Raw genomic sequence first — 23221 nt, 5'->3', positions numbered from 1 at the left:
CATTGTCAAAAGCTTTCTCTAAGTCTACAAATGCTAGAAACGTAGGTTTGCCTTTCCTTAATCTATTTTCTAAGATAAGTCGTAGGGTCAGTATTGCGTCACGTGTTCCAATATTTCTACGGAATCCAAACTGATCTTCACCGATGTCGGCCTCTACCAGTTTTTCCATTCGTCTGTAAAGCATACCGTTTTCAAAGATTTGGAACAATCCCACACAACAACATTACCCCCCCCCCCCCACTTTAACACGTCGACCACCAAATCCATCATGTTTGTCAGTGCTGGTGGACCTGCCTGCATATGGCAAGAGGTGGCAACACGTAATGCATTCAGGAACATAGTCGGAAGTGATAGTCCTGGTGGACCACGTGTTATTGTATGGCTGGGAATAATGGTGCAAGGGAGTACTGACCCCCAGATCTTTGAACACGATACATCTAACGGTCCACTTTATAGTGGTAGTGTACTGTTACGCCATGAGCGTTTTTTTTAATTTTTTTTTTTTATTCAGTGGTACATTCACTCCTGATTTCATTTTTGTGGATGACAGCGTCGGTGGGGCGCTCTTGGAACGATAGGATGTTCGGTGAATGGACTGACCTGTCAGTTTCACCTACGCAAATCCCATCTATCACATGTGGGGCGCGTTTGGGAGATTACTGCATCAAGTCCAAGCACCAACGACCTTGCCCCAGTTGTCAGACGCTGAGGTGGAGGAATGGAACACGGTACCACAAGAACTCCTTACCAATCATTACCAATGTTGCAGCCAGCATTAGAGTACATTGTATAGCATGCATTGGCGTATGTGGTGATGACTTACGTTATTAGGGAACATGTGCTGTCGTTTGTAATGTCCAGGGAACCATCATGAATCCCGGTGATATCAGTGTGATTATTGTCTTTGAATAAAAGTGTTCTTTCTGTTCGTTTCATTGCGTATTTCTTAAAAGTACTTTCGATAATATACTGTAGCAATTAGTTCCATGTACTGTGCACGTTTCATCCAGCAGTGTTACTTGGCAGCGATACATAATGCCATTACCACTGTCCTTAAATGTATCTCACCAGTGTATGATCGGTATTTCCAATATAAGAATCCACTTTTTGTTTGCATTCCACTCATTTGCAGAAGGGAAGAAAGCGGTATTTTGACTGTACTGTTTATTGATTTTTTCATTTTGATTTTGGTTTTAAGGAGATACAATATTTATAACATGCGAGGGAAAACACTGTAACCCCTCACCTGTTGTTATATTGGGGACAGTCGGTTTCCTTCGTATTTTCAAAGTTTTTCTTGTCCGGCGTCCTTGTAAGGGTTGATGTTTCTGGCTGCTCGTGTTCATAGTTCTACTTCATTGTAGTCTTCGACTGTTTTCTTTACGCATTGGGCTGTTGTATGCGGCGGGTAACAGTGTCGATGGGTTGGGTTGTTTGGGGGAGGAGACCAGACAGCGAGGTCATCGGTGTCATCGGATTAGGGAAGGACAGGGAAGGAAGTCGGCCGTGCCCTTTCAAAGGAACCATCCCCGCATTTGCCTGGAGCGATTTAGGGAAATCACGGAAAACCGAAATCAGAATGGCCGGACGCGGGATCGAACCGTCGTCCTCCCGAATGCGAGTCCAGTATATCTGTGTTGAAATTTGAAGAACTGGGTACTATAATTCCATCTGTAAGTATGCTGTCATTAGTATAGTGTCAGTTAATCTGTTCCGTTACTTTTACGAGCAAGGCCGATGAGTCGATATTTTAAAGATTCAATGTTAGCTATTTCGGATGTCTCCTTGTTAGGGATGTGTGTGCTAGATCTTGAAGCTATTTTTATAATTCTTCTTTCTACGCTATTTAATCTCTTCGTTGTTAATGGGTTAGTTATCCTGACATGCGCTGACTATCTGCCAGATTTGAACTGTTTACCGCCAGCGCTACACTCTGATAACACTTGGTGGGTTCTCCAGTTCGTGGTTAAGATCCTAATGGAGGCGAACTGCAGTTGTATTCCTCCGACATCTTATGGAGTATCAAGTGTGTACCTGTGTCGTGTGGTTGAGTGTGATAAGTGTTTGTACGGTGTAGTGTTGGGTTTGTGTTGTTTTGGATGAAGGGAAGGGAGAGGATGAATCCCGATTGTAGCACACAGCCTGCCCCTCTCGAATAGCACTAAGAGGATTGCCGAGCTTAATCACCATCACCATCAACAGTGTCACATCCATGCAGTGTACAAGATACTGCACAGTGGTAGGAAATTTAATCCAGGACATTTGCGCAAAGGGTCGTGATCAGGAACGTGACGAATCCACCTCTCCTCCCGTCTCCGGATAAATAATGGGAGTGAAAATTTTCAATCATCATGATTCTAACCGGCTTAGCTGGAATTCGAGCGTCACATCACAAACGCTTCTTAGTAACGTCGGTTACGGACGCGGGTGATGGACTGTTATTAAATGTATTTATCCAAAGTAGTCGCGATTTCAGCCTGGTATGCCATTTTGAAGTCACAACTGTAGCAACATAAATTGCTTAGAGACCAATTCAAATTTAGAAATCAATTCGTTTCTTAAAACTGTTTACAAATAAACCGATTTGTTTTCTCAAAAATTGTAGCGCTTCCTATCTCACTACAAAGTGATCAGTGCGCCGTTTCTTTCAGGAGGACACAATCCTGGTGTCCAGCACAGGAGAAAGTAGCACTTTACTAAACCGAGAACAGTATATATAGAGTTACTATTTTTTTATGAATGAATGACGAAGATTCCTGTCTTATTATACATAGGGAAACATGGTTGACTCGAGGACAATCTTCTCTTAAATAGAACGATGCTCTGATGCACAATGTAGTAAATTAGGAATAGCTATAATTGTTTCTAAAACAATTTTGTTGTTATGAAATATTTTGAGAAAAGAATGTGTTGCTCAAGTTGAACTGGCTTTTATATAATTTGTGTTGTTACATGTGTCGCGAGAAACCGGCATAATTGGCCGAAGTCGCAACCGTGATGAATAAATACATGTGATAACAGTCCATACGTAAAATTTTATCCTTTTAAAAATACGCCCATTGTTTATCTCTACGTGCAACGCAGATAATGTGGCACAAATTTTCTCTCGGTAACACTTCGATATGGAGAGTTTATGTTTTGTACATGAATTGTGAAGCACCTGTCAGTCCAGCAATATAATTCCGGTGCTGTAATGATATCCCGAAACAAGCCCCTGTTTACGACACATCCAATTTTTCATATCACCAGTTTTTCGTATCAATAGCTGCCTCATTAGGTGTTCCATCGAACGCAAATTTTAGTTAGTATTATTTCTGCCAATCAATTCTGATTGCGCAATCAGAATTCTTTGTCCTTATCAAGTAATTGCACACAGTAACATAATTAGTCCGCAGTAGGGAGACGCTGCAGCCGGAAAATTTTCGCTTGTGACGATTAATTAATGTAACAGGGCGAATGTATTTGTTATACCTGACGCAGCTGAGGAGATACTTGATTCATAATAGTTCGTTATAAATTTAGTTGCCTTGATGGAAATGTAAAGAAGCAGCTGGAAACCTAGTTTGACTTGTTGAGCAACCATTTTCAGATCAAAACTCCTTGTGCAACAGGTACCATAAAGCACATTGTATTGTCACATTTTCAACTGTATGTTCTCCAACTGATGATTTACATTTGAAAATGACGACGTAGTTCGTGGAAACCGGTAATGTAACCCCTTTTTCTTTTAAAGAAAAATTTTATATACTGTGAGTATAGCTTCACTATTGTGCTGTCAAGTAAACTTTTAAGTTATAGTCACACTCCTTTACGACAATTACGTCGTAATATAGACACATTGAGGGACATAACCAGTATCTTCACACTATACCGTTGGCAATGCATCCTTACTAGGTCGCCTCACAATGTTCTTCATCGTACCAAAGACATTAGGAGCTATCCGGAGATGGTTGTCTTCTTCGTATTACGCTCAAGATACGTTTATAATTAAGAGAGAATTTTATCACCATAGGCAAACCAATAATATAGTGTAATTATATGGCTGTAGGTGCTCTGCTACAGTCGAGTGCTGGAGAGATTGAGTATTGTTGTTGTTGTGGTTATCACAACGATAACCAGTTTGTTGCAACTCTCCACACTACTCTTTCCTGTGCAAGCCTCATCTTCGAATAACTACAGCCAACGTCCACTTTAACCTGCCTACTGTATTCAAACCTAGTTCTCCCTAACAATTTTTACATCCCCCCACTCCCTCCACCCATACCTCTTTCTCCCCCTCCCACCACCTCCGCCCCCCCTCCCCACCCCCACACACACTTCCCTTCATTACCAAACAGACAATACCCGGCTGCCTCAGACTGTGTCTTGTAAACCGATTCCTTATTTTAGATGAATTATACCATAATTTTTTTCCCATTTCGATTCACAATCTCGTCGGTCGTTGTCTGATACACCGATCTGATCTTCAACAATTTTTCTTAGCGACATATTTCAAAAGCTTCTGTTCTCTTGTTGTGTGAGCTGCCTATCGTTCGAGTTTCTCTAACATACAAGGCTACATTACTGACAAATATTTTCAGCAAAGACTTCCTCATTTGTATTAGACTTCAGTAAATACTTCATTTTCAGTAACGCTTTTCTTGTTATTGCGAGTCTACACTTCGTATCCTCTCTGCTTAGCCCATCGTCTATTACTTTGCTGTCCACATTACTTTATTCTCTTTCATTTCTGAATTTAATTCCCTCAGCATTGCTTGATTTCATTCTAATACATTCAGTACTCTTTTTTTACTTTTGTTAATGTTAATGTTTGTGCCTCCGGACCATTAACGATGTCATCGTCGAACTTCAAAGTTTTATGTCTTCTCCCTGAACTTTAATTCCCTTCACAAATTTTTCCTTGGATTCCTTCACTCCTTGCTCAAAATACAGACCAAATAACATCGGGGAAAAGCTACAGTCCTGTATCACTCCCTTCTCTACCACTGTTTCCCTTTCATGTCCTTCGGCTCTTATTACTGCTGTCTGGTTTCTGTACAAGTCGTAGATAACACAAAAAAAAACCTTCAAAATTTCAGAGAGTGTAATACGTACGCATCTCTTATTTATGGATTCTTACCATTACTTTGTCGTTCCATAGGCGGCTCCATATCGGGCAAGAACTAAATGGAGGTTCGTGGTGGTGTAAAACTGTCAAAAATGTGTGAACTACAAACACGTTGTTGAACAAAACACTCGGATCCCACACAGTGCAGTTGCGACAGGTGACAACTTCTGAAGTTCTGTTCGCTATGTAAGCGAGGCCAGAGGTTATCCCAAAAACGACCGTCTCTTAACTACATCGACACTGGACGTTGTCGACGGCAGGTGATTGTGCTGCAGTGGAAGTGGTTTGGCAGTGTTGCGAGACTCGTCGACACCATGATCGACTGGGTATCGATAGTGCGGCACTCGCGCCGGCGCTTCTCCAACTACATGTACGCCGTGCCCAGCAAGGTGCGGAAGAGGCGCCGGATGCGGAGGTCCGGCCCACAGGAAGGTTCTCCGGGAGCCTCCGCCTTCTCCTGCGGCTGCTGCTGGCCACAGAAAGTGAGTACTCCCGCCACTTGCTGGATATGGTGCCTGCCGCATGCTATTGGCATCGCCGTCTCTGAGAGTGTAACTGTTCTCTAATGACGTTTACAGTTGTCGACGTACCTTATATGCAAGAAAACAAGCTGTAGCGCAAAAGTGTGGCCAAACTTTCGGGACACTCTCAGAAGAACAACTGTAGAGTGGAAATCAATAACGAGCTAAACGGAAAGTTTTTTATTTTATTTTTTTTAATTAGACGTGAGAAACCAAGCAAACTGCCGTTGGCAACAACCTCAAAAGCGGCCTAACCGTTACTACACTACCGGCCATTACAATTGCTACACAAAGAAGAAATGCAGGTGATAAACGGGTATTCATTGGACTAATATATTATACTAAAACTGGCATTACATTTTCACGCAATTTGGGTGCGTAGATCCTGAGAAATCAGTACCCAGAACAACCACCTCTGGCCGTAATAACGTCCTTGATACGCCTGACCATTGAGTCAAACAGAGATTCGATGGCGTATACAGGTACAGCTGCCCATGCAGCTTCAACACAATACCATACTTCATCAAGAGTAGTGACTGGCGTATTGTGACGAGCCAGTTGCTAGGCCACCATTGACCAGACGTTTTCAATTGATGAGAGATCTGGAGAATGTGCTGGCCAGGGGAGCAGTCCAACATTTTCTGTATCCAGAAAGGCCCATACAGCACCTATAACATGCGGTCGTGCGTTATTCTGCTGAAATGTAGGGTATCGCAGGGATCGAATGAAGGGTAGAGCCACGGGTCGTAACACATCTGAAATGTAACGTCCACTGTTCAATGTGCCGTCAGTGCGAACAAGAGGTGACCGAGACGTGTAACCAGTGGCACCACATACCATCACACCGGGTGATACGCCAGTATGGCGATGACGAATACACGCTACCAATGCGCGTTCACCGCGATGTCGCCAAACACGGATGCGACCATCGTGATGCTGTAAACGGAACCTGGATTCATCCGAAAAAGTGACGTTTAGCCATTCGTGCACCCAGGTTCGTCGTTGAGTACACCATCGCAGGTGCTCTTGTCTGTGATGCAGTGCAAGGGTAATCGCAGCCACGGTCTCCGAGCTGATAGTCCATGCTGCTGCAAACGTCGTCGAACTGTTCGTACAGATAGTTGTCGTCTTGCAAGCATCCCCATCTGCTGACTCAGGAATCGAGACGTGGCTGCACGATCCGTTACAGCCATGCGGATAAGATACCTGTCATCTCGACTGCTAGTGATACGAGGCCGTTGAGATCCAGCACGGCGTTCCGTATTACCCTCCTGAACCCACCGATTCCATATTCTGCTAACAGTCATTGGATCTCGACCAACGCGAGAAGCAATGTCGCGATACGATAAACCGCAATCGCGATAGTCTACAATCCGACCTTTATCAAAGTCGGAAACATGATGGTACGCATTTCTCCTCCTTACACGAGGCATCACAACAACGTTTCACCAGGCAACGCCGGTCAACTGCTGTTTCTGTATGAGAAATCGGTTGGAAACTTTCCTCATGTCAGCACGTTGCACGTGTCGCCATCCTTGTGGGAATGCTCTGAAAAGCTAAACATTTGCTTATCACAGCATCTTCTTCCTGTCGGTTAAATTTCGCGTCTGTAGCACATCTTCGTGGTGTAGCAATTTTAATGGTGGCACCAAATTTATCATTTCTAGTAGTGCAAAATATAACTTGAGCGATACATGCCGACCCACTGGTGAGGCTAAAGCTGGCTTCATGCCTTGAAGCTTTGTAATTGTTTGCAGCGAGTGACGGAGATTTTGCCCACGTTGAAAAACGTAAGAGGTTGGAAGAACGTCAGAGTGTTGTGTATCTAAAGACCTCGTCAGACTTATAGAGAATGCGACACCTAACAATCGATTTGTGATTACTGTGCTTTAGCCGAGGACTCTTTTATTTTAGAAAAGCACCCAATACATATATCAACACAACAAATATAAATATTTCCAAACGTAGTAGGATTCAAGTGACAAAAATTGCACCTGGTGTTGTCAAGATGAGCACAGTGTTTAACGAACTGTAAGACTGGAGCACCTACGAGATTTTCAAGAAAGGGCTTACCACTGACGTAATAAAGAACTTCATTTTACCGTCACAACAATGTAAAAACAACGTATCAGCTGAAAACGAAAATGATTTGCAACGTATGCTGCCGTATTTGAAAATAGCTGATAGAGCATTTTTCTAACATTTAATCGATTAAAATTGCATTGTGTTCTAGAAAATTAAAAGAACCATTAAATATACTGTAATCACAGTATAGTATATATCTAAAATGTGCCTGTAAAAAGTTTATTAGTAAAAAACTGATAATTGCCTGAGATTCTTTTCATTGGCACTTACCTCGTTTCTGCCAATATCTTAATGGCATTTACCACGTTATGTTTTTTTATAATACTTTAATTTTCATTGATAAAAGGAAGGGAATTCCAAAAATTTTGCAATAGTCTTGTGACTCTTACTGCTGATAACAACTAAAAAATATTGTTGAGGCTTTTTCATTAAAATATTTTTGCCAAAACAGAAATCTGAATAACTCGGAATTAGTCTCTTGGCACTTAGCCCGTTATTGATTTCCATTCTACATATAATGGTGAACTGACACACTGTGACCACGGCCCACTCCGAGATAAAGCGCTACCAGGTGGCATTGCAAGCACGTGATTTGGTAGGAAAGAGTATACAGGGTGGGGCAGCTGAGACAGGCCACCCCAAATTGCAGATGGTTATAATTGAAATGAAGCTGCTCACAGAGGTCCAAGGCAGGCTGTAATTATCTCAGGGCAGCGAAACTAGGTAGATATTGTAATGCATTAATGCGGAAACGATTCACGCTGGAAAAAATTAGTTCCAAATTTGGCCACATGGTGCAAATCTGGCGCTGTAAATGCAAGAAAGACGTATAGAAATGTTTCCATATGTATTGGATGAGGAACGGGACGCGGCAGAAAAGGACAAACAAGTGAGAAAGACATAATATAGGCTTTATTATTAACCGCTGCCTACATCGTTCGTTCAATATTAGTGCCAGAGACGTCGATGGGATGCGGTACAGCGCCAGCTTAGCATCTGGTGGCCAAAATCGGAAATATTTTCTCTTCCAATGTAAATCGGTTCCGCGTCAAGGCATTAGCATACGTACCAGGTTTCGCTGCCATACGAAAATTACAGCCCACACTGGATCACCCTGAGCAGCAGCACTTGAATTATAACGTCCTGATATATCCAGGATGAATAATTATATCAAGACGCAGTTTTCGCCGTGTTATAGCTGACAATACGGCGAATTTCCTGGCGTTAGCAAGTAGTTTTTAGCGTTTGTAATTGCCGAATTACGACATCGACCGTGTATTTCTCCCCCCCCCCCCCCCCCCCCCAACGGAATTTTTGTGCCCTAACTTTAACTAAATAATATATATGTGAGTTTGATCAAATAGTATCGATATAACAGCGGTCGAAATCAGTTTGCCGCCCTCAAGAGGAGTACTTTCTGCCCTGTTATGCCAAACATAACTCCTGTATGGTTCTAGTGTTTAACTGTGCGCTTGAAGCCCATCGGCTTGGGTTCTGCTGTTGTAGCAATCAGAAAACTTACTCGTAAAGCTATGGAGACGGACACAGTTCAAACGACAGTCAAAAAGGTGAGCGTCGGTTATTGCGAATGTCACTAAACCATTACAGCAGCAGTGCGGTTGTATGCTAAAGAGTATCTAGATCATGATGACCACTGACAACCTGTCTTCGCAAACATTATAAAAAAATGTTCTAGAAACTGGAATTCTGGAGATCAAGTGATGAAAGAAATGTAACTAACATCTCATCTACGTTAACCCTCAATGCAAAAGTCACTTAAAGGCATATTGGAAGTAGAGAGGGATCAACCAAACAAATGTTCTTCGAGCACAATATTCCGTCGCATTTTACCCTTTTCATATTTCGCTGCGTCCAAAGCTTCATGGCAATGACTTCCAAAATTGATTACAGTACTCCGAATGTTATCTACGAAAAGTGCAATGTGATCCGGCATATCTACGTAAAATTTTGTTTCAGGAAGAAACATCGTTTACAAACCATGAGCATGTCAATACTCCCAATATGCACTAATCGTCAGTTGAAATCCATGCTGATTCAAACAAATGGATAAAAAACGCTGTTGGCCTACCAACGTTTGGTGGGTGTTTTTCAACATCCGCATAATTGGTCCCTGCGTTATTGATGCGAATCTAACTACACTCAGAATCTCGAGTTCCTTATACGAGGGTTGGAATTTAAATAATGCCAACTATTTATTCACAACCGATACAAAAGAGTTACATGTTTGCTCCTGTTACTGTCCTTCAAAGTAGTCACCAGCGTTGCGTAGAACCCGTTGCCAGCGATGTGGAATGCGTAGTACGCCGTTAGCGGAGCCTGTTCTGTTGATGGTGCGAATGGAGCGTCTACTGCCTGTCGAATCTCTGGAACAGTTCTGAAGCGAATGCCACGAAGTGGTTCCTTCATCTTCAGGATCAAATCGAATTCACAAGGACTTAAGTACGAGGAGTATGGTGGATGGTACAGTACTTTCCAGTCCCATCGACCGAACAGAGCAGCTACAGCTTGCGGTGTATGCGACCGCGCGTTGTCCTGCAAAAGATGGATGGGTTGGGCAGAAAGTGTCGCCGCTTCATTCGCAAACTAGGCCGCAGGTGATGCTCCAAAAACGAACAGTAATACTGAGCATTGATGATCTGCCTTGAAGGAACGTAATGCGTTAGGATAACACCATCACAGTCGTACACGAGAATCACCATAACTTCAGATCACTCCATTCGCGCCATCAACAGAACAGGCTCTGCTAACGGTAGATTACGCCTTCCACAACGCTGGCAACGGGTTCTATACAACGCTGGTGACTACTTTGAAGGACAGTAACAGGTGCAAACATGTAACTCTTTTGTATCGGTTGCGAATAAATAGTTGCCACTATTTAAGTTCCAACCCTCGTATAAGAGCAGTATCCGACGTGCAGGAATTGTGGCGCCCATAACACTGCTGTCACAAAGGTTGATGTTGGTGCAGTTACGACACCCGCTCTATTCACCGCCACCGCCTACCAAAATGATAGAATAAAAAGTTTCAACCCTCGTATATACTGCATCCCACAGGACATAAGACAATCGATGTCGTACTAACATGAGAGATGTTCCTCCCATTCAGCACATGTAGTAACAGACCTTCTTAAGAGAACATTTGGAGAATATTGGAATGCTCGTTCAGGAAACGCAAAATGCTCTGCACACTCACCAAACTTAGCATTTCTATACTTTTACTACGGCGAAAATTAAATCGAGGCGTTTATTAGAAAACATCGACGACTCCCGAAGGCGTGAAATGCCCAATAACGAGGGCCTATGCTACCATTAACTTCAGAGAAAATTCAATGTGCAGTACTGATTCTACAGGATCAATTAATAATATGTAACAATGCTCAAGGTGAACATTTTGAGCACTTGGTACGACAGAGGTGATCATAAACACACGAATCGTACCGGAGTTAGGTACTGGCTTATTTTTGGTAGGTACAATTACGGCAGACCCAAGTGGAACCTCTTCTCCTGCCGGTGGGACAGTGCTTTGCGGCACTGTTCTCTTGATACTATTCGATCAGGTCCCTTACATACTGCGCCGTTGAACTCCTCTTAGAAGCTTGTTTGAAATGACAAAGAAAAAGTATATTCTTTCATTATAAAAGAAAGAATGACGTGCAAAGTCGGTTTTGTAATTCGCCAACTTTAATTGATAAAAATTAGTTAAGAACGTCAGGAAATTTCCCATATTGTCGGCTGTAACTGGGAGAAAACCGCACCTCGATGTACACTCCTGGAAATTGAAATAAGAACACCGTGAATTCATTGTCCCAGGAAGGGGAAACTTTATTGACACATTCCTGGGGTCAGATACATCACATGATCACACTGACAGAACCACAGGCACATAGACACAGGCAACAGAGCATGCACAATGTCGGCACTAGTACAGTGTATATCCACCTTTCGCAGCAATGCAGGCTGCTATTCTCCCATGGAGACGATCGTAGAGATGCTGGATGTAGTCCTGTGGAACGGCTTGCCATGCCATTTCCACCTGGCGCCTCAGCTGGACCAGCGTTCGTGCTGGACGTGCAGACCGCGTGAGACGACGCTTCATCCAGTCCCAAATATGCTCAATGGGGGACAGATCCGGAGATCTTGCTGGCGAGGGTAGTTGACTTACACCTTCTAGAGCACGTTGGGTGGCACGGGATACATGCGGACGTGCATTGTCCTGTTGGAACAGCAAGTTCCCTTGCCGGTCTAGGAATGGTAGAACGATGAGTTCGATGACGGTTTGGATGTACCGTGCACTATTCAGTGTACCCTCGACGATCACCAGTGGTGTACGGCCAGTGTAGGAGATCGCTCCCCACACCATGATGCCGGGTGTTGGCCCTGTGTGCCTCGGTCGTATGCAGTCCTGACTGTGGCGCTCACCTGCACGGCGCCAAACACGCATACGACCATCATTGACACCAAGGCAGAAGCGACTCTCATCGCTGAAGACGACACGTCTCCATTCGTCCCTCCATTCACGCCTTTCGCGACACCACTGGAGGCGGGCTGCACGATGTTGGGGCGTGAGCGGAAGACGGCCTAACGGTGTGCGGGACCGTAGCCCAGCTTCATGGAGACGGATGCGAATGGTCTTCGCCGATACCCCAGGAGCAACAGTGTCCCTAATTTGCTGGGAAGTGACGGTGCGGTCCCCTACGGCACTGCGTAGGATCCTACGGTCTTGGCGTGCATCCGTGCGTCGCTGCGGTCCGGTGCCAGGTCGACGGGCACGTGCACCTTCCGCCGACCACTGGCGACAACATCGATGTACTGTGGAGACCTCACGCCCCACGTGTTGAGCAATTCGGCGGTACGTCCACCCGGCCTCCCGCATGCCCACTATACGCCCTCGCTCAAAGTCCGTCAACTGCACATACGGTTCACGTCCACGCTGTCGCGGCATGCTACCAGTGTTAAAGACTGCGATGGAGCTCCGTATGCCACGGCAAACTGGCTGACACTGACGGCGGTGGTGCACAAATGCTGCGCAGCTAGCGCCATTCGATGGCCAACACCGCGGTTCCTGGTGTGTCCGCTGTGCCGTGCGTGTGATCATTGCTTGTACAGGCCTCTCGCAGTGTCCGGAGCAAGTATGGTGGGTCTGACACACCGGTGTCAATGTGTTCTTTTTTCCATTTCCAGGAGTGTATTTATTTATTCTGGGTATATTTGCAGTGGCGTCTCTTATCTGCCTCACTCTGTATAAGCGGAGCACAGACTCAAAAATAGCTCTAAGCACTATGGGACTTGACATCTGAGGTCATCAGTCCCCCAGACTTAGAACTACTTAAACAAACTAGCCTAAGGACATCACACACATCCATGCCCGAGGCAGGATTTGAACCTGCGACCGTAGCAGCAGCGCGGTTCCGAACTGAAGCGCCTAGAACCGCTCGGCCACAGTGGCCAGCGGAGCAGGGACTGATGGGAATCAATCTACAGTACGCGGACAAATGGGGAAATTAACAGACATGAGTGACTCTGACAAGAGCTCAGTTGATATGGTTCGGTACATGGAAACCAGCAGCTTGAAAATTACCGAACTGGTCTGCCGCCACGTGCTACTGTCGTGAACGTCTATCGAAACTGGTTGAAGGACGGTGAAACGACCAAGCATCCGACAAGTTGTTGGCAGTGCGCGACTCACACGGAATATCGTGATCACAGGCTTTCCCGCTGTGTAAAGCAGGATACGCAGATCTGACAACAAAGTACATTGGTGGTACACGCAGTAGTGTTTCCGAGCACACCGTTCAGTGCATAGTGCCAAACATGAGGCCCCACAGTAGATGACACTGCGGCTTCCAAGTGCAGATATTGTGCCTGCCGAAGTGGCCGAGCGGTTAAAGGCGCTACAGTCTGGAACCGCACGACCGCTACGGTCGCAGGTTCGAATCCTGCCTCGGGCATGGATGTGTGTGATGTCCTTAGGTTAGTTAGGTTTAAGTAGTTCTAAGTTCTATGGGACTTATGACCACAGCAGTTGAGTCCCATAGTGCTCAGAGCCATTTGAACCATTTGCAGATATTGTGATCGCTGCTACCTTAATATCTGCGTACGTTAGTATGTTAGTTGTTGTGTTTCTGCATCTAACAGTCTTTCCACAAACATGTCACATAATTTACTACCTGATATTTGCATCATGGTAGTAACTGTACTATAATGTGGACCACGTCAGTCAGTATAGACTAACCTTACTGCAGTCCAGGGCAAAATAAGCATTGATGATTTACTCTTGCCATACAACTTGCAGGTACTAATCAACCTAATAACATACTGTTCCTTATAGCTGTAATTATTTGTCCTAAAATGAAGTAAATAATGATGCAATGTTGTTCAATACACTCTCCTGAGCCACCAGTAAAAATATGTATGCCCACAACAACCTGAATATCCAAAGATATTGTTAACTGTGATTCCAGAGGACACAGGATCACCACGATTTCTCCGAAGATCACTGGAAACGTGTCACACAGTCGGATGAATCACGTTTCTCGTTACAGCAGCTCGAATGTGTGTCCGGGCGACACTGTCAGTCAAGCTAACTGTTGACCTAAGATGCATCGCCGGCCGTTGTGGCCGAGCGGTTCTAGGTGGTTCAGTCTGGTTCAAAATGGTTCAAATGGCTCTGAGCACTGTGGGACTTAACATCTGAGGTCATCAGTCCCCTAGAACGTAGAACTAATTAAACATGACTAACCTTAGGACATCATACACATCCATGCCCTAGGCAGGATTCGAACCTGCGAACGTAGCGGTCGCGCAGTTCCAGACTGAAGCGCCTGGAACCGCATGGCCACTGCGGCTGGCTGGTTCAGTGTGGAACCAAGCGACCGCTACGGTCGCAGGTTCGAATCCTGCCTCGGGCATGGATGTGTGTGTTGTCCTTAGGTTAGTTGGGTTTAAGCAGTTCTAAGTTCTAGGGGACTGATGACCTCAGTTGTTAAGTACCATAGTTCTCAGAGCCATTTGAAGATGCACCACGCTCTGGATGTAGGGCGGTGGGATCAGTATTATGCTATGGAGCACATTTACCTTCCCTACTATCGTACCTGGGGTAGTAATAGATGGCTTCACGACAGCTGTGTGCCACGTTAACAATGTTGTGGGCCATCTGCATCCCTTCAAGCTTGATATCTTCCCTGACGGTTATAACACCTTAAAACAGGATAACTGTCCGTTTCACAAGGTCAGAATCGTGCTACAGTAGTTTGAGGAGACTGATATCGAACGCATGTTGTTGTATTGGCCGCCAAATTCGCCTTATCTGAATCCTTTGGAACGCATTTCTGGCACTATCGAGTCCCATCTCCACGCCCTAAAATTACCCACCCGTCGTTTAGGAGGAACTGCGTTACGTGTGCGCAAGCATCTGGTACCACATACCTTCGGAAACCTACCAAGGAATTTCCAAAGAGCGCCACGCAGAACTGCAGCTGTGCCGGGTTGCAAATATGGACCAACACGCTTTTAAGCAGGTAGTCAGAATATTTTGGCACTTTAGCGTTTACACACTACTCGCTTGTGTTTTTTGCTAACTATGACATTGTAAGCTTGAATAGTATGTCAGAGACTGGGGAGAGGAATTATTTTTATTTTTTTCCCTACGCACCATGTCCCAGTCAAAAAATATGAAATCCTAATGTATGTGAAATTACAGAATGCGCAAAATAAAGCTGGTTCGAAAAAAATTTTATGCACCTTATGATAGGCAACGCAATATATATCAGCTGCATCCGAGGGGGATGGCGTATGTTAAATGGCCTATTTTAAGGTGTAAACAATATATTCAGAACCAGTTATCAGTTTTATTTTGCACGCCCTGTCTGTTTGTTTATAAGTGTGTAATGTACAGTAGATGACTTGCTCGACCTGAGCGTGAAACGCCACCGCCCTCAGGCGTTGCTACCGACTGTGTTTTAAAAATATTTTCTGTCGTCATTAGAGAAAGATGGCTGTTTCAGAACTGTAGTCTTTTTACCACACATCACAGAGGAATTTAGGACGTGATAAATGTTTCTGGAATTTGGCTCTTAACCGAGGCAAATTTTCCAGAAACCACGGGCTGAGGGATTTATGGAACAAAACTATCTATATAGCTGACCCACATTAAACAGAAAACTGACGTTTGTCATTCTACAGATTTTTGGTGAATCTGCTAATCAAGTGATTCGCCCCCATAGCCAAATGGTTATCATCGCTGTCTTTGGTGCTGGAAGACCTGGTCTGACCTCTTACACATCTATGGAGTTTTCTCAAGTGGGGAAGTCTGTTACGGGGTCTAGTCAGCCTCACGAAGACCAAATGAGGAGTTGTTCGAATAAAGCAGCAGCAGCGTCACCAGGATTCATTTACTTGCAATATCGACTGGAAGAATCGGCGAAATGCTGATCGCATGTCCCACGATCATAGATCGTTCTTGGTACTGCCATGTAGGAAGCCTAAGACCTAATTCATGAATGGTATTCACGTTTATTGGCGACCATGAACTCAAAGGGATAATTTCCTGGTTTTATTACATTATTGGCCATTAAAATTGCTACATCACGAAGATGACGTGCTACAGACGCGACATTTAACCGACAGGAAGAAGATGCTGTGATATGCAAATGATTAGCTTTTCATAGCATTCACACAAGGTTGGAGCCGGCGCCGACACCTACAACGAGCTGACATGAGGAAACTTTCCAACCCATTTCTCATACACAAACAGCAGTTGACCGGCGTTGCCTGGTGAAACGTTGTTGTGATGCCTCGTGTAAGGACGAGAAATGCGTACCATCACGTTTCCGACTTCTATAAAGGTCGGATAGTAGCCTATCGCGATTGCGGTTTATCGTATCGCGACACAGCTGCTCGCGTTGGTCGAGATCCAATGACTGTTAGCAAAATATGGTATCGATCGGTTCCGGAGGGTAATACGGAACGCCGTACGGATCCCAACGGCGTCGCATCACTAGCAGTCGAGATGACAGGCATCTTATCCGCATGGCTGTAACGGATCGTGCAGCCATGTCTCGATCCCTGAGTCAACAGATGGGAACGTTTGCAAGACAACAACCATCTGCACGAACAGTTCGACGACATTTGCAGCAGCATGGACTATCAGTTCGGAGACAATGGCTGCCGTTACCCATGACGCTGCATCACAGACAGGAGCGCCTGCGATGGTGTACTCAACGACGAACTTGGGTGCACGAATGCAATATGTCATTTTTTCGGATGAATCCAGGTGCTGTTTACAGCATCATGATGGTCGCATCCGTTTCGGCGACATCGCAGTGAACACACATTGGAAGCGTGTATTCGTCATCGCCATACTGGCGTCTCACCCGGCGTGATGGTATGTGGTGCCATTGGTTACAAGTCTCAGTCACATCTTGTTCGCATTGACGGCACTCCGAACAGTGGACGTTACATTTCAGATGTGTTACGACCCGTGGCTCTACCCTTCATTCGATCCCTGCGAAACCCTACATTTCGGCAGAATAATGCACGACCGCATGTTGCAGGTCCTGTACGGGCCTTTCTGGATACAGAAAATGTTCGACTGCTGCCCTGGCCAGCACAATCTCCAGATCTCTCACGAACTGAGAACGTGTGGTCAATGGTGGCCGAGCAACTGGCTCATCACAATACGCTAGTCACTACTCTTGATGAAGTGTGGTATCGTATCGAAGCTGCATGGGCAGCTGTACCTGTACTCGCCATCCAAGCTCTGTTTGACTCAATTCCCATGCGAATGAAGCCCGTTATTACGGCCAAAGGTGGTTGTTCTGGGTACTGATTTCTCAGGATCTATGCACCGAAATTGCGTGATAATGTAATAACATGTCAGTTGTAGTATAACATATTAGTCCAATGAATACCCGTTTGTCATCTGCATTTCTTTTTGGTGTAGAGATTTTAATGCCCAGTAGTGTAATTTATCTTTTCTCAGACCAGTTCATATTACTTTTTTCTATGGAATATTCCAAAAGGACTGATATATTACGTGAATTTCCGAATAATGGAACATCTGAAGCGAAATATCGGTGAGAAAATCACTACAATGCCCGCGCAAATGCCAGAAATACTTTACGTGAGGTGGAATCCAGCGGTGCTATCGTATCTGGCGGAAGGATGTGTCCGTCTCCAGTGTCGCATTTCGTGTGTCGTCTATACTGGCATGGTGTATTTGTGTGGCTCAGATATCTCAAATTCTTTTTCGAGCCACTGAGCATTGTTTAGAATCTGTCCATAACAGTCGTCGTTTACAACGCTCCCATATTTATTCGAAATAAACTTAAACAAATTAATACTGTGCCTTATGGTATTATTGCTTTACCGCGACTGTGTTGTAAAGAAGGTTGTATAAATGAATTACAGTTACAGACAGCTGCAACCAATCAGTGATGAAATATTTCTTAATTTTCGTTAACTAGAATCCGTTCCACACCAGACTCATTTTGAGGTGACCTGTGCAGAATCTCACAAGGTCATTCTTAGAGTATGATGCTGAGCTCTGTAGGTTGATTCACTGTGACAAACGACATGGAATTCTGTTATTTATCTTAATTTATATTTTGAACGTGGCTGCACTTCAGCAGCGGTTACAGAATAACAGCTGAGTTACACAGCCAACCAATTGCAATAAATGGTGACTTTCAATAACATTAACCATCATTTTAACAGATTTGGACCCGTCTTCTTCAGAAGGACAAGAAACAATCTGTTTGGTACTGTGAAGTTGGTTTTTTGTACTTCTGAAGAAGACGGGTTTAAATCCGTTGGAAGAATGCTTAAGGGTAACTGAAAACCACCAATTATTGTAACCGCTTGGCTGTCTTATTTACCTGTTACTAATCTATATTATTGATGGTGACACAGAAAGTCACTCTTACTGACATTATTCTTAAGAAAAAACTAAAGATTCAAGCTAAAACATTAGTTCATCCAACAGTAATAACCGATCAATTACCAGCAGCAGATGTGTATTAGCAATTGTCAGTAGACTGTCTTCGAAAATGGCAATATTTTGAAGATTTATTGTACCAAGGGATCAACATGGGAACGCATGGAGGTCATCTTCTGCTTATTCCTATGTTGAACAATGTGGCTAAGCGTGTACTCCAAAACATTTGTACGTGCACAAGCACTGTACTACGCCATCAGATTAGCAACAGATCAGTAGAATGGTTCATCATTGGTCTCTGCAACGTATATACGAGGGTTGGAACTCTAACAGTGGCAACTATTTATTTGCAGCTCGTACAAAATATATTCGTGTTTCAAAGTTTCACTGACCTTCAAACTACACACCAGCATTGTGTATAACCCGTTGCCAGCGACGTGGAAGTCGTAGGATACTCTTAGCAGTGACAGTTGTGTTGACAGTTCGAAGAGCGCGGTCTATTTCCCGACGAATCTGTAGCAGTTCTGAAGCGAGAGCTGTGAAGTGTTTCCATCAGTTTACAAATCAAATTGAACTCACGATGGCTTAAGTCAGGGGAGTGCAGTAGGTGGTATAGCACTTAGCAGGCCCCATCAGTCAGACAAATCAGTAACAGCTTGCACCGTACGTGCTTGAGCATTGTCCTGCAAAATGATAGGCAGGTCCCGCAGAAAGTGTCAACACTTCTGTCTCTATGCTGTTCATTTTTGGAACACAACCTACGACCAGCTTAGAGACAGAAGTGATGACACTTTCTGCAGGACCTGACCATCATTTTCGCATTTGCCTATCCGAGTCAGACCAGACCCAAACTTATATATGCCGTTAACCATGTGTCTACAACCTGTACTCGTACATCCATTGTGTACATTCCCGTACAGACGAGACATTTTACTTCCAGTTGCACCTCGCATTAAGCATGGATTCCGGGTTCGAGTCCCGGTCCAGTCAAGATTTTCATTGTCGTCATTCCATTATAAAGCCGATGGTTGTCCATATGCGCAACTGCGAATGCGTTTGTTGTACTTCTTAACGGCTGTAGTCGTCACAGTGCCTGTTCATTCGGACACACATGCATGTCAAAGGAACTATGCATCGTAATTCATGACAACAGAGGCACTGCAATATCGTTTCGTAAAATTGCGAGGGTGATTTAAAAAGTTCTCGGAATTACCACGAGAGGTCAGCGCTAGCGCAACTAGTTATTCACGTGATACTCATTGGACTGTTACCTGTAAACACGTGCCATGTCAGTGCTTTAGGAAGAGAGCTGTGGAGGTGACGTGGCTCTGTTGTTGTTCCCGCGTAGTGATTTGCGAAGATGGAAAAAATCGATATTTGAGCAGTGGTTAATTACTTTCTAAAGAAAGGTACGAAATCTAAAGACATTCATGCCGATTTCCAGAATAAAAAATGGTTCGAATGGCTCTGAGCACTATGGGACTTAACTGCTGAGGTCATCAGTCCCCTAGAACTTAGAACTACTTACACCTAACTAACCTAAGGACATCACACACATCCATGCCCGAGGCAGGATTCGAACCTGCGACCGCAGAGGTTCGCGGTTTCAGACAGTAGCGCCTAGAACCGCTCGGCCACCCCGGCCGGTGATTTCCAGAATACACTGGGTGACTCTGCTCCTTCATTTTCAGCTGTTGCCAAGGGGCCAAATGAATTTAAATTTGGTCGGGACAGCTTAAATGATGATCTGCGCAATGGTCGGCCTAGATGTGTCACAAGTCCAAAAATCATTGCAAAAGTGCACAAAAAGATCATGGAGGATAGCCGATTGAAAGTGCGTGAAGTTGCTCAGGCTTGCCAGATGTCATCTTGAAAGGGTATGTCACATTTTAACTGAAGAATTAGAAATGAAAAAGTTGTCTGCAAGATAGGTGCCGCGAGTCTTGACGCTGGATCAAAAACACATGGGAATGGACATATCGGAACAATGTTTGGCCCGTTTTAGGAGAAACGAACAATATTCTTTGCGCAGATCTGCTACCACAGATGAAACTTGGGTGCACTACTATATCCCAGACAATAGTCAGAGCAGTGGAAACATGCTGATTCTCCGCCATCAAAGCAAAGACAATTCCTTCGGCGGGACAGGTCATAGCATCAGTGGTCTGGGATGCGAAGGAGATCCTCTTTGTAGATCATCTTCCTAGTGGGCAAACAATTACTGGAGAATACTATGCTAACCTCCTGGAAAAATTGCAACAAAAGATACACGAAAAAGACCAGGTTTAGCAAGGAAAAAGGTAATCTTCCATCAAGACATTGCGCGCCCGCAGACATGTGCCGTCGCCATGGAAAAATCACACGAAACAAGGTATCAATTGTTTCCACACTCCAAGGTATGAATTGTTGGCACATCCACCTTATTCACCTGATATGGCTCCATCAGACTTCCATCTCTTCCCGAAACTGAAAATTTTTCTTGGTGGACGAAGATTCACATCAAACGAAGAATTGATATCCGGAGTTGACAACTATTTTGCAGACCTGGAGGAAACTCATTTTCGAGATAAGATCAAGGCAGTGGAACATCGCTGGACCAAGTGCATTAATCTTCTGTACAAGGAGACTACATTGAAAAACAAAAAATGTTTCAGTGATGTAGATACTTTTTTTTTTGTCTTCCGTTCCGAGAACTTTTCAAACCACCCTCGTATGTTCTTCACCAAAGGACAGAACCCTAGTATCCTATGACTAGAATATCAATGATTCATAATTAAAATTAGTCAACTCATGTAAATACCTGGCTATCAGAATTGGTAGATATATGAAATGGAATGATCAAATAGGCTCAACCTTATGTAAGACAGGCGGCATACTTCTCTTCATTAGGAGGACGCTGGAAAGTTCCGTCGGTCTATATAGAAGACTGCTTCCAAATCATGAACGAGTCCCATCTTAGAATACTGCTTAAGTCTATGGAACGCACACCGAACAGGACTATCGAGGAATATTGATTGCATGCTAAGGACAGCAAGAATAGTTACAGAGTTGTTTGACTCACGGGAGAATGACACGGAAACGTTAAAAAACCGGTTTCTTGAAGACAGATGCAAACTATCCCTCAGGAGCCTACTTTCAAACGGTCAGGAATCAGTATTAAGTGAAGAATCTAGTGAAGTTCTTCAGCTACCTACATGAAACTCATGTAGGGAGGACGAAGAGAAAATCGTACTGATTATGACACTCACAGAGAACCTTAAGCAGCCGTTCTTTCCACGTATTGTGGGGCTGCAACGGGAAGAAATCCTATCATGTTATTCTGTGCCAAGTGCTACGTGGTTATAATTAAAATGCAGCTTATTACGAAGGCCCAGGGTGGGCCGTTGTTGTCTTATGGTAGCGAAACTTGAAATGTATGCTAATGCGTTAATGCTCAACCGATTTAAGAAGGAAAAAAAATTGGTTCCAATTTTGGCTACCAGGTGCAAATATGGCGCCGTACAGCGTCACAGCGACGTTTCTGATGCTCATATTGGTCAAACTGAAGGAAGTGGCAGTTAATAATAAAATCAAAATTATGCTTTTCTCACTTGTTTGACATTTTCTGCTTACGTCCTGTTCCTAATCCATTACAAATGAAAACCTTTCTGTACGTCTTTTTTGCATTCTGAGCACCAGATTTACACCTGGTGATCAGAATTTGAACTATTGTTCTTTTATTTCAGAGTAAATCTGTTCCGTGATCATTTTTGCTGCCGTCCAATAATTACATCCAACACTGGACCTCTCCGAGTAACTGCACTATAATTATAACCACCCGGTATTCTGTCACCACTTCAGAGTGGTTTTAAAAGTATGCGGGTAGCTGTAGAATATGTTCCACTGATTACAGTGTTCATTGTGTATATGTAGATGATGACTAAATGAAACCCTCAGCGCCGGCCAGAGTGGCCGAGCGGTTCGAGGCGCTACAGTCTGGAACTGCGCGACCGCTACGGTCGCAGGTTCGAATCCTGCCTCGGGCATGGATGTGTGTGATGTTCTTAGGTTAGTTAGGTTTAAGTAGTTCTAAGTTCTAGGGGACTTATGACCTCAGAAGTTGAGTCCCATAGTGCTCAGAGCCATTTGAACCATTTGAAACCCTCAGCTGCCGACAGGTGTTGTTGATATACGTCGAGGTATATCAACAACACCTGTCGGCAGCTGAGGGTTTCAGTTAGTCATCATTTATTCCAGGGAAAAGCTGCACGGTCATCAACAGTATTCTGTTCTTTCGAGAACAGTTACTGTCTTCACATATATAGTGTATATGTAGTGCGATGGAACTAGATATAGTAATGATAACAGTTGTAGGACACGAAGAATTCTCTAGTCTGTGTTTTGGGCATGCTGATACTAGCCTTTGTGGAACTACACTTTCAGATTTGAAACTTTTGGTTTATTTTTTATGCGCTAGGATAAATGGTGTGCTTTCAAGCGGGAAATATCTGCGGTGAGGAAGATATTTTCCGCGATAACCGCCGACGACTAAACCCATGTTCTTCAACGATTCGTC

General features: G+C 44.2%; 1 protein-coding gene across 1 annotated transcript in view; it reads left to right on the top strand.

Annotated features, from left to right (window-relative positions):
* Positions 1 to 5044: 5044 nt before the first annotated feature.
* The window catches only part of LOC124594563, a 185555-nt gene continuing 167378 nt past the window's right edge, over positions 5045 to 23221 (top strand). The window contains exon 1 of the mRNA XM_047132934.1: positions 5045 to 5589. Coding sequence (XP_046988890.1) covers positions 5422 to 5589 — 168 coding nt within the window. The 5' untranslated portion in view covers positions 5045 to 5421. The remainder of the gene's footprint in view (positions 5590 to 23221) is intronic.

This window comes from Schistocerca americana, chromosome 2 (assembly GCF_021461395.2).
Source record: "Schistocerca americana isolate TAMUIC-IGC-003095 chromosome 2, iqSchAmer2.1, whole genome shotgun sequence".
NCBI classification, from domain to species: Eukaryota; Metazoa; Arthropoda; class Insecta; order Orthoptera; family Acrididae; genus Schistocerca; species Schistocerca americana.
The sequence above is the reverse complement of the archived record's forward strand: the minus strand, read 5'-3'. Positions and strand labels throughout refer to the sequence as shown.